The 13,037-nt window shown below is 47.6% G+C and overlaps 1 protein-coding gene across 1 annotated transcript in view; it reads left to right on the plus strand.

The window, feature by feature from the left end:
• GFRA2 (GDNF family receptor alpha 2) overlaps nt 1-13,037 on the plus strand; it is an 85,514-nt gene that overhangs the window by 10,395 nt on the left and 62,082 nt on the right. The window contains exon 2 of the mRNA XM_081922985.1: nt 8,453-8,767. Coding sequence (XP_081779111.1) covers nt 8,453-8,767 — 315 coding nt within the window. The remainder of the gene's footprint in view (nt 1-8,452; nt 8,768-13,037) is intronic.

The raw sequence follows: 13,037 nt of genomic DNA on the forward strand, positions 1-13,037 counted from the left end.
GATGGCAGCTTAGAAGAGGAAGCAGCAATTCCCTCTCCACTTTCTCACAGGACCCTCCTGAGACGGCATGACTGGAGGGCCAGTGAAATGCAGAAGACCCCCAGGCTGGGGACAGTGGAAGCCAGCCTCCGCCAACATGGTGCCCTAGCAGCCATCCATAGCCTTGTTCTCCATTCATATTTCTAATCTTCCACCAAGTTGGTGACGGTCACAGCTTCCTGTGCAAGTGAGTTACATAGCTGAAGACATGTGTCTGTCCAAAATCATCCAACATTCGGGGCTCATCCACACCCACCCTGCCCTTTCTAGGCACAAGTTGGCACTTTCCTGGTCTGTGCCCAAGTGCTGCTTCCCTCCCCTTCCCCACCGAAAACCTGCTCTTTGCTGCTGAATTGGAGCAAACAACAGTTCAGGTCAGGCATCCCCGAACTTGGCCCTCCAGATGTTTTGGGACTACAACTCCCATCATCCCTAGCTAACAGGACCAGTGGTCAGGGATGATGGGAATTGTAGTCCCAGAACATCTGGAGGGCTGAGTTTGGGAGATGCCTGATTCAGGTTTTCTGCAGACTTATGTTTGCTCCAGTTCAGTGGTAAATAATAGGTTTTTACACCTTGAACAGTATCCTTTTTGAGGCGCTATAGAGCGAGATGAGCGTGCAACCCCAGAGTTGTCCGCGACTGGACCTAACGGTCAGGGGTACCTTTACTTTTTAAGCAGAACTGTTCACAGTATTCCAAGTACAGCCACACCATAGAATTATATAATGCCATTCTGATATTGGCAGTTTTATTTTCAGTTTCATTTCCTAATGATCCCTAGCACAGAATTCACTTTTTTCAAGACTCCCACACACTGGGATTGAATCCACCTTTGCCCCAAAATCTTGTTCCTGGTCAGTCCTGCCAATCTGAACCCTGTTAGAATATATGTTAAGTTAGGAATTTTTGCCCAAATTTAGAGCTTTGAAGACTGGATGGGGGCGGACTGGAGAAAGGGGAGAAAACAGGTATTTCCCCACTTCTTCAAAGCCCTTTTTCTCCCATTCTGTCCTTCCTGTCCCCCCTCCCCCATGGACATTTTGAAAGGTTTTTGGATTAAGAAATATTTTCTTTTAGAATGATAAACAAAATGTTTAAGACCAAGTTTTCATGTATTTATGCCCTCCAAATGATTTCTAAAACTGTGTAACAGTAACACATTTGTGTAAGATCATGTACTGTATTAGGAATGTGGGTGGCACTGTGGGTTAAACCACAGAGCCTAAGGCTTGCTGATCAGAAGGTCAGCGGTTCGAATCCCCACAATGGGGTGAGCTCCCATTCTTCGGTCCCTGCTCCTGCCAACCTAGCAGTTTGAAAGCACATCAAGTGCATGTAGATAAATAGGTACTGCTCCGGCAGGAAGGTAAACGGCATTTCCATGCGCTGCTCTGGTTCACCAGAAGCGGCTTAGTCATGCTGGCCACATGACCCGGAAGCTGTACGCTGGCTCCCTCAGCCAATAAAGCGAGATGAGTGCCGCAACCTCAGAGTCACTCATGGCTGGACCTAATGGTCAGGGGTCCCTTTACCTTTAGCTATGTACTGGATCACTACAATTCCTGTACCCCAAGGACAAGCAAACCCTGAGAGTACAGCTCAAATGCAAGTGTGAGATACATTTCTGCCCTTTGGGGGGCCTTGCCATTGTGACAAGGGAAGGAAGAAGGATTCAATGCTTTCTTTGTTTGTAGTCTTCCTCTTCTTGGCATAGTTGGTGGATCTCTTTCTGCCTTCTAGATGAAACCTCAAAGGACTGGGCTTGGGAGAAAGAACAGAGCAGCATAATTTTGTTGCCATCTGATTCATGCTCCTGAAAATCTGTCGGATCAAAGATTCAAAGCCAGGAATGTAAGTGATGACAGCACAGTTTCTTCATTTGACTGGACTACAAAACAGGCAACACATTGCAGTCTGGATGTTGGGCATGTACTTTTTAAGTGTTGCAGAGTACAGATCATCTTCATGTATTTGGTTAAGGGATCCAGTCTGGGATTCTGCCAAGCATATCCCTCCTGCAAGACGGTGGCAAGGCCTTTGCGCAGCACAACCCCTGGCTCCTCTTGCTTCTTAGCTACTTCTGATTCCTCCGTCTTCTGCAGCACATGAAAGAATCGCCATTGTCCTCCTCTTGTCTTGCAGTAAGGTTTGATGGATGTTTTAGGAGGCTCTCGGAGTCTGCCGGGATGTTTCTTTGGTGCCTGAAAATAAAAAGGCAACCGGATTCTTTAGAAAGGGCTGACTTTGTAGGACAGCTGTGCAGGAGATGAGTTCTTCAAATCCCAAGAATGACTAAAGCCCCAGCATTTCAATGGAATATTCTTGGCTATGGAGAAGAAACAGCAGACCTCTCTCTCTCCGCCTTTCTCTTTAAAAGTGGTGTTTGGAAGCTGTCCTTCAATGAAGAACACTGAGCTTGCTGTGCCCTTATTGCTCCTCTTGGCTCCACCCAGCTTGAACAGTGAGGAGAGTTGTGATACATGAAAAATGAAAAGTGAACTGTGTATGTGATAAAGGGGAACCATACCGCGGTAAAGGCGTCTTCTTCTGTTTGTCCCTGTGCCAGTTTCAGTTTACAGTGGGTTACATATGCTTCAGGTTACATACGCTTCAGGTTATATACTCTGCTAACCCAGAAATAGTGCTTCAGGTTAAGAACTTTGCTTCAGGATGAGAACAGAAATTGTGCTCCGGCGGTGCAGCAGCTGCAGGAGGCTCCATTAGCTAAAGTGGTGCTTCAGGTTAAGAACAGTTTCAGGTTAAGTTACGTACCTCCAGAACGAATTAAGTACTTAACCTGAGGTACCACTGTATTGGTTAATTTTTGTAGTAGGGCTGTTTCCCATACTATTTGGTACCATTGGTCCATGCTTACTTCTGACAGGTCTCTCCAATGTCTGGTTATGGTGTTTCACCCACGCACCCCACTCACACACGGAAACAAAGATCACCACAGCCAGTCACAAACAACCACACCCTAGGCCAACTCCAACCTCTCTTACCACCAAAAAACCACAAATGAACAGCAGAGAACCTGCATGGGCAACGCTGACACCAAACCCTACATACATTAAGCAAAATAGATACATCGCCACCCAACCCCCCCCTCTCCCCCCCAATGTCTCAACAAATGAAACTGATTTGTAAAAATGTTAAATGGAAAAATTACGAGAGACATTACAAATACTTCTGTAAAACAAGAAAATCTTTAATAAAAAACAACAACAAAAATATGAAAAGTAAGGCTTGGCAGTGCTGGGCAGTCTGCCTCCTCACTGTGCCCCCAGAACTGTCGTTCCAGTAACACTTTCATTTGACATTCAGTTGTGACCTTCCTGCCAAAGTCATGCTGGCAGCTGGGTGTTTTAAAGTGACAAAAAGAAAGAGAAGAAAGCGCTTTACCTGCAAAAGAGCTGCCCAGGTGCTTCTGTTGCTGCTGAGACAGGTGTTGCCATCTGCCAGGGCAGGCGATATGGGATAAACGAGCCTCATACAACCAACATGCTTAACCCTAATTAATGCACGAAAGGGTTAAGACCATAGTGTAAGCTGTTCTGCCAGACTTAGATAGGTCACACCCCCTCACCTTGAGAGGAAGGTTAGCAAATGCTTTGTTTTCTCACTTCCACCATGTGAACCCTACCCGTAAAGGTAAAGGGACCCTTGACCATTAGGTCCAGTCGGTGCTCATCTCACTTTATTGGCCGAGGGAGCCAGCGTACAGCTTCTGGGTCATGTGGCCAGCATGACTAAGCTGCTTCTGGCGAACCAGAGCAGCACATGGAAATGCTGTTTACCTTCCAGCCGGAGCAGTACCTATTTATCTACTTGCACTTTGACGTGCTTTTGAACTGCTAGGTTGGCAGGAGCTGGGACCGAGCAAGGGGAGCTGACCCCGTCGCGGGGATTCGAACCGCCAACCTTCTAATCGGCAAGTCCTAAGCTCTGTGGTTTAACCCACAGTGCCACCTGCGTCCCAACCCTACATGAAAGGAGGGCTAAGTTAGATACTTGGACTGCATGGCTTAAGCAAGCCACTTTTATGTTTCTATACAAATAATTTAGACATAATTTAGTGCCCTAGTTTAATGTGAAGAAAAACTTGCTTCCATTTGTCCTAAATATTCTCTCTCTGTGTGTGCTTTTCCTGTTGTGTGTGGGCAAGGAGGTTCTTGAGTAACACCCAGTTTTTCTTACACATTTTGTGGTGCCCAGGGCGTTTCTTCAGATCTCCAGATGTGCACCTGGTCCCTCAATGGTTGTCGACTCCTGGCTGGCAGGAGCACACCTGGTTTCTCTCTGCATATGATGAGACACAAGAAGCTTGGATTTTCTCGTGGCTCTTGGTCCATGTGTGGTCCATGCATTTGATTGCTAGATGCCTTCTCTGCCTTTTGCCCGAACAAATGCTTCAAGGCAGTTTCCAGCAAATATATGAAGTATTCAGGAAAGCACCCTTGGGTGCTGCGCGATGGCAGGTTCTGGGTGGTGCGCACTTCACTTCTTCTGGGGCTAGTCTGGGAAAAGATGGTGGGTGGCCTCCTTGTGCTAACACTCACCAGCTGTGAGGCCTTGAAGGTCTGGTGATCCTGCTGAGCTGAAGGAGAGGCAGCCTTTCAGGTGGGGCAGGAGGAGCTTGGGGCTACTATTTTAATACTTAGATCCTCTCATTGCCATTCCTGGTAACACAGAAATGTTAAAACATCAGAACTAAAGAACATTTTGGGTCTGTTCTTGAGGGACAGGGGGCGGGCTGGTGTGGAGGACTTCCTGGTTCTGAATAGGGTAACTGTGCCTCTGAAGGACCAGGTGCACAGCCTGGGAGTCATTTTGGAGTCACAGCTGTCCATGGAGGCGCAGGTCAATTGTGTATCCAGGACAGCTGTCTACCAGCTCCATTAGGTATGCAGGCTGAGATCCTACTGTGACGTTAACATATGAGAGAGTGCTGGAGGTGAAATAGTTAAACAGGTTGCCCAGTCAGGACCCAGGGGGGTGGAGTCAGTGGGACTATAAAACCAGCTCAGGGAGGAGTTTGGGGGGGAGTGCGTTGGAAAGTTCGTTGGGTGGTTCTTTGGAGTGGGAGTGAATTGGGCTAGAGTTGTGGGTAGATTGTGTTAGTGTAACAAAATAGGCTGAGTCAGGAACAGTTAGGAGCTAGGCAGACAAGTGAATATCTGAGAGGTGGTTTAGTGAGTTAGAGCAGGTAGCAGAAGTTATAGGTCGGGATAGGCACCCCATGAATGCAATGGACTGATACGGTTTATGAAACCACATGCTTGTTAAACTGCAATAAATAAACAAAAGTTTGTAGTTTAATTTAACCCTGACTGGACTCAGTATTGTACCAGGTAAGGCCTGGGTGGTGGCAGCGAGAAATAAAGTGGTGGCACAGGGATCAATAGACAGTGAAACATCCTGGGACCCTGTGTGATCGCCACAGAAAAGTGTCCTGACTGGGCAACCTGTTTAACTATTTCATCTCCAGCACTCTCTCATATGTTAACGTCACACCTACCTGCCCGCAGACTATCTCGCCAGAGTAGTGCATGCTCTGGTTATTTCCCGCTTGGACTGCTGCAATGCTCTCTACGTGGGGCGACCTTTGAAGGTGACCCGGAAACTCCAACAAATTTAGAATGCGGCAGCTAGACTGGTGACAGCTGCCGAGACCACATAACACCTGTCTTGAAAGACCTACATTGGCTCCCAGTATGTTTCCGAGCACAATTCAAAGTGTTGGTGTTGACCTTTAAAACCCTAAACGGCCTTGGCCCATTATACCTGAAAGAGCGTCTCCACCCCCATTGTTCTACCTGGACACTGAGGTCCAGCTCCAAGGGCCTTCCGGCAGTTCCATCTCTGTGAGAAGTGAGGTTACAGGGAACCAGGCAGAGGGCATCTCGGTAGTGGCGCTTGCCTGTGGAATGCCCTCCCATCAGATGTCAAGGAAACAAACAACTATCTGACTTTTAGAAGACATCTGAAGGCAGCCTTGTTCAGGGAAGTTTTTAATGTGTGACATTTTAATGTATTTTTTAATCTCTGTTGGAAGCCTCCGAGAGTGGCTGGGGAGCCCCAGCCTGATGGGCAGGGTACAAATATTATTATTACTATCAGACCAGGGCCCCAGCTAGATACCCACAAGCAGTTCTTAATGTTACGAGAGAGGGAGAATAACTTCTCTCAATCACTTGCAACCAGGTGAAGATGCCTGGGGGCCAGGATGACACCTGACATCTCCACCATCTGGGGACCGTTGGATCGGTGCAGTTTTCACAGACTAATCCTGCAGAATTCTATCAATTATATTTTATCTGCACAGCTGGAATGAATTTCTGTAGCCCAAATGCTTTTTCTGTGCAGCGTGATTCATGATTAAGAGAAAGAGGTCAGAACAGGACTGTTGGACTGTCCTTGGATCAAGTGACTTTTCTTCTTTAAGTTCTCCATGCTCTTAACCTAGCTCAAGATTGTGCTCTGAACTAGCGAGATGTTTAACTGAGAATCAATCATGGTCAGTCCATCATTTGAAAAAAAAGATTCTAGAGCTGTCTTGCCTCCTAGACATTCCGTTTTGGCGACTGCAAATTTGGTTTAAGGAGCCATTTGGCGCCTTGCTTATAAATCTGAGTTTCTTGGACTACATGGAACTGGCGGAAATGAGTGGCAGAATCCGAGACCAGGGAGAAGAGTCAGTGGAGGAAGATTGGAAGAAATTTAAAGACTATTTACAGAAACATTGTAAAATTAATGAATGTTAGAAGGATGTTGGAATGAAGTTATGTGGTTTTAGCAGAAATGTTATAAAGGATTAGGAAAAAACAGACTGTTAATTGGTGAAAGGAGGGGAAGTAAAGTTACATTATATTAAGATAAATTACAGGACAAAAATTGGGAAAGAGGGAAAGGATTTGCTGAAATAGTTAACCGAACTAGAATACAAAAAAGGGAGGTGTGAGGAGGTCAAGGAAACAAGCAAATGAAAGATAAGTTATGGGAAGATTCGCTGTGTTTTTTTTTAATGGATTTTATTTTTTCTGTTTTCTTTTTTTCTTTTTCTTTTTTTTCTTATTGTGATGTGTTGTTTTGTTTTTGTTTAATATGGTGTTTTTACTTTTTCTTTTTGTAACCTTTAAAACTTTAATAAATATTATTTTAAAATATATATCTATCTATCTGAGTTTCTAACACTGAGTTTTTAACATCTTTATGTGCCCCCTCACCCAGCTTGTCCGGAGTTTTGGGCTGGGCTGCCATCAGTATGCTGATGACACCCAACTCTATCTGTTGATGGATGGCCATCCTGACTCGGCCCCAGACACACTGATCAGATGCTTGGAAGCTGTGGCTGGATGGTTACGTGGGAGCCGGTTGAAGCTAAATCCTTCGAAGACAGAGGTCCTTTGGCTGGGAAGGGACGATATGGGATTGGGGGGGGGGCAACTCCCATCTCTTGCGGGGATGCAATTAGTGCCAGCACCGTCCGTTAAGAGTTTGGGTGTAATCTTTGACACCTCCCTTTCCATGGAGGCGCAGATTGCAGCTATAACAAAGGCGGCATTTTTTCATCTCCACCAAGCTAAGCAGTTGGCTCCTTACCTCTCTCGCCCTGACCCAGCCACTGTGATTCATGTGATGGTCACTTCCAGACTGGATTATTGTAACTCGCTCTACGTGGGGCTGCCCTTGAGACTGACCCAGAAACTCCAGCGGGTGCAGAATGCCGCGGCGAGACTCCTTACGGGGTCCTCGCTGCGAGATCACACCCACCCGGTGCTATACCAGCTGCACTGGCTCCTAGTGGAGTACAGGGTCAGGTTTAAGGTGCTGGTTTTAACCTTTAAAGCCTCATACGGCTTAGGACCCTCCTACCTACGGGACCGCCTCTCCTGGTATGTCCCACAGAGGACCTTACGGTCTTCAAACAAAAACATCTTGAAGGTCCCGGGCCACAGAGAGGTTAGGCTGGCCTCAATTAGAGCCAGGGCTTTTTCGGCTGTGGCTCCAATCTGGTGGAACGCTCCGTCACAAGAGACTAGGGCCCTGCAGGACCTGACATCTTTCCGCAGGGCCTGCAAGACGGAGCTGTTCCACCAGGCCTTTGGCCAAGGCACAGTCTGACCCCCTCCTTTGGTAATCCTCAGAGAACTCTAGCCCAATGGTTGCCATCAATCTGATTTGAATTAATTTTATAATGAAATGATTTTAGAATGTTTTATCATTTTACTGTTGTTAGGCGCTCTGAGCCCGGCTTCGGCTGGGAAGGGCGGGATATAAATAAATTATTATTATTATTATTATTATTATTATTATTATTATTATTACCCAGGCTTTGTGGACGTGTGCCCTGTGTCTTTGCTCTCTGCCTCTCTGAGCCGCTTCTCTATGTTCTCCTCCTTGCCTGCAGACAAGATGTTGCACACCTGGGCTGCTTCTTCCTCGCTGACCACCCAGGACTTCCACACCTGGCGGATCCCTGTGGACTGTGTCCGCGCCAACGAGCTGTGTGCGGCCGAGCCCAGCTGCAGCTCCCGTTACCGCACGCTGCGCCAGTGTGTGGCTGGGCGTGACCGCAACACCATGCTGGCCAACAAGGAGTGCCAGGCAGCGCTGGAGGTGCTACAGGAGAGCCCCCTCTACGACTGCCACTGCAAGCGCGGGATGAAGAAGGAGCTCCTGTGCCTTCAGATCTACTGGAGTATCCACCTTGGCTTGACAGGGGGTAAGTAGCTTCCTGGCTAGCAGGGGTGAGTTGATCTTTGAGAACTGGGCTGGATTGCTGCAATGCGCTCTACGTGAGGCCACCCTTGTGCTTTGTCTAGATCAGGCTTCCCCAAACTCGGCCCTTCAGATGTTTCGGGATTACAACTCCCATCATCCCTAGCTAACAGGACCAGGGGTCAGGGATGATGGGATTAGTAGTCCCAAAAAACATCTGGAGGGCTGAGTTTGGGGATGCCTGATCTAGATGCTGCAGCATGACCGCTGGCAGGAGTGAGGCCCTTCACCAGATGGAATACAGTGGTACCTTTAGATGCGAACAGGATCCGTTCCGGAGCCCCATTCGCATCTCGAAGCGAACATAACCCGTGTGCGGGTCACGTTTTGGCGCTTCTGCGCATGCGCGTGGCATCATTTTGAGCGTCTGTGCATGCGCAAGCGACGAAACCCGGAAGTAACGCGCTCCGTTACTTCCGGGTTGCCGAAGAGCGCAACTCGAACACGCTCATCCCGAAGCACATTCAACCCAAGGTATGACTGTACACAGGACATGAAAAAATAATTACCTTTTGCTTTAAGAGATTATTTTTTAAAAAACAAAACGGAAAGAAATCAGTGCCTAAAATGGCTAGTAAGCCTCTCCTTGTAAGCAGGTGAAGGAATAATTCAGGGAGTACGGTTTCCAACAGTTACGGACAACTTAGCCACAGTAGTTCATGCACCAGTTATTTCATGGATGAGACTGCATTGCACTCTATGTAGGGCTTCTGTTGCGCTTGATCTGGAAGCTGCAGTTAGTGCTCAGAGATCTGTACTGGTTGCCAGCTTGCTACTGGGCCAAGTTCAAGGTGTTGCTATTAGTATATAAAGCCCTTAACAACCTGGGACCGGTTCACTTGCGAGATCGCCTCACCCTTGTCTGCCGACATGACCGCTTCAATTGGCAGCACTGGCACTGTGAAAAGTACATTGAAGTCTGATTTCAAGAGGCGGGGAGTTCCAAAGAACCAAACAATTTGAGTTCTTATAAATGCATAACGGATATTACATGGCACCTGTACCAGTGCTGGTTGTGCAAGTCTGCATCTCATTCTCTGATGGGAGAATCCCAGGGAAGCCTAGACCATGCTTCTTTTGAAGAGATGCTGGATAAGGTTTACTGCTGTGTGGACTTGGTTAAGATTGTAGGCTTTTCAAGCACATCCTCCAAGCCACATGACCTTTCTGACTGCTCTTGAAGCTGCTGCTCTTGCAGACCAGGTGTGCTCCCTTTCCCATGCCTTCTTTCCCTGGCCAGCTGTTAGACACCTCTTCCCCTTCCCCACCCAGTGGAGAACAAACCCTGCAAGGAAACCACATTAAAAGGGGCTTGCTTCTGTGTTGCTGCAGGCAGTGAGGGGTATGAAAAAGGAAGGGGACAAAATACAGTTCGCTATCCCCCTAACGGGCTGCCCAAGGCACATGTCCCCTTTGGCACTCCCTGCAATCCAGACTTGCAATGCCATGGCAAATTCTGAAGTGCAAGAGCTCATCAGGAGAGCCCCCCGTAGCCTTGCTCCCCACAGCGTGTCCAGGAATGCAGGTAATGGTGTTGATCCATTACGATGCACACATATCAGCAATCTAACTGGGGGTAAGATCCATGGAACTCTGTGCAGTTACAGGGAACCAGACAGAGGGCCTTCTCGGTAGTGGTGCCCGCCCCGTGGAACACCCTCCCTTCAGATGTGAAGGAAATAAGCAGCTATCTTCTCTTTTAATGACATCTGAAGGCAGCCCTGTTTAGGGAAGTTTTTAATATTTAATGCTGTATTGTTTTTAAGACTTGATTGGAAGCTGCCCAGAGTGGCTGGGGAAACTCAGCCAGATGGGCGGGGTATAAATAAATTATCATTATCATTATTATTATTTTATTCCTGACTGCAGAGTTTCAATGTGCAAAACACATCGACATTTCACAAAAGATCTCCAGCCAGCTGAAATGCAGCCTTTGGCCTTTCACTGGAAATGCAAATAATTTTGCAAAGCTTTCTGCACTGGAGAAGGTTGGACCAGATGATCCGGGGAGAGGGGATACCTTTCGGCTCTTACAATTCTGTGATTCTAAATGTTACCATTTAAACTTTTAGCATGAAGTAGGGACCCTGCCAATGAAAAAAAAGGCAGTACCCAGCCTCTGTGTGACATTTACCTCATTATCTCAGTTTTTCTATGTTAATCTGTCACAAAAAAAAACTAGCCTAGGAAGGTGCAGCAGCTGTAAGTAAACTGGCAGGAGGAGGGAGGAAAAATGGGGGTGCTCTATTGATGGATGCACCCCATATTACACATACAAGATCTGTGGCACAAGATCTGTGGCACACATACAAGATCTGTGGCACAGTTTCCTGCCTCCAGCAAATGCAAGTCTCTGGGCATATTTCTCTGCACCTACAGGCAAAGGACAGTTTGCAAATAGCAAAATCTGCCCACCTGTCCAAAGTGTTGCCCCTGACCATCTGCCCAAAGGTCCTCTTTCCTCCTGGAAGGAGCCTAGCTGAGCTCCCCCCCAACCAAGGCTGCTCCCCTTCCACCTTGGTGCTTCCCCCCAGAGGCTATTTCTGCCTCCTCCAGATCAGGGGAAGCCCACTGCCCTTTTGATGCAAGGCAATTTTCCTAGCAAGGGGCAAAGTTTTTCAGATACCTAATTACTTATGGCCCTGGCGAAGCGATATAGAAAAAGAAGCAGCTGAGGCACCTGAATTGCGAATGTGTGATTTGTCATTGCAAGCCCAGCGAGGGGGAATTGCAAAGCTGTGGCCTGTCAGAGCTGCCCATGGAGAGACAAAGCTTTGATTCCATGCCAGCAATTCTCCAGCTTCATGGAGGCAGAAGCAAGGCTAGCCACTTAATCGATTTCATAGAATTGCTGAGTTGGAAGGGACCCCAAGAGTCATCCAGCCCAACCCCTCTGAGGTCCAGGAATCTCATTTAAAGTTTCCCTAGCAGATGGCTATTCCACCTCAGTTTAAAAACCTCAAAGGAAGGAGAGTCTGCCATATCTCGTGGGAGTCTGTTCCACTGCTGAACGGCTCTTACCACTGAATCAGACCAAACAGCAACTGACTTTTCCATGGATTGCTGTTTGTTCCAATTCTACAGCAAAGAGCATTCTTCCAGGGGAGCTGTGGGGCAAATGCAAAACCGTTTGGACCTGTGCCTAGAAAGCATGGGAGAAGTGGAAAACCACTTGGACCTGAGCTTTTTAAGCATGGGACAAGCGGGGGTGTGGACAAGCCCTGACTGGCAGCAGCGCTCCAGGATTTCAGGGAGGAGATCTCTCCCAACCCTTCCTGGACATTCCAGGGATTGAACCTGGAACCTTCTACATGCAAGGCAGCTGCTCTGCCACTGAGCTATGGCTGACAGACACCAGGACTTTCCTCACTTGCTCCCCCTTTGCACACGTAGATGGAAGTCAGAGCCTCTTTAAAGGTAAAGGGACCCCTGACCATTAGGTCCAGTCACGGACGATTCTGGGGTTGCGGCGCTCATCTCGCTTTACTGGCCAAGGGAGCCAGCGTACAGCTTCCAGGTCATGTGGCCAGCATGACTAAGCCGCTTCTGGTGAACCAGAGCAGTGCACAGAAACGCCGTTTACCTTCCCGCTGCAGTGGTACCTATTTATCTACTTGCACTTTGACGTGCTTTCGAACTGCTAGGTTGGCAGGAGCAGGGACTGAGCAACGGGAGCTCACCCCATTGCGGGGATTCAAACCGCCGACCTTCTGATTGGCAAGCCCTAGGCTCAGTGGTTTAGACCACAGTGCCACCCGCGTCCCCAGAGTCTCTTTGGGCACATTCAAAAGACCGCTTCCTCTGCATCCAGTGCACTCCCACTGCTAAATTTAGAAGCCACGTTCACACGATGTTAGCCACGATCCGTTTCGTTCCTGCTGTTCCTTGACAAATGCTGCTGTTTCTGAAGCCAACTTCAATCCTATTAGGAAACTGGGTGCAGAGTCAGTGGTTGCGCGAATGTCTGGCCATCACACGTATGCAGACAACAGCTTCGTAAATAGGAATTGTCATGGATGGAAACTGAAAAGGTCCCAAGATAGATAGATAGATAATTTATTACGGTCAGAGACCAGCTTATAAAACACACTTGGGGGTACAATCCCAGAAGGAAAACAAACATTTAAAACAATGTACAACAATAAATTTAAAAATTATAAATGTGATAAGCCTATAAACACTTAAAACTTTAAGATAAGCTACTGCAGAGAGTT

The sequence above is a fragment of the Podarcis melisellensis genome, assembly GCF_964234715.1.
Source record: "Podarcis melisellensis genome assembly, chromosome: 8".
Classification (NCBI taxonomy): Eukaryota; Metazoa; Chordata; class Lepidosauria; order Squamata; family Lacertidae; genus Podarcis; species Podarcis melisellensis.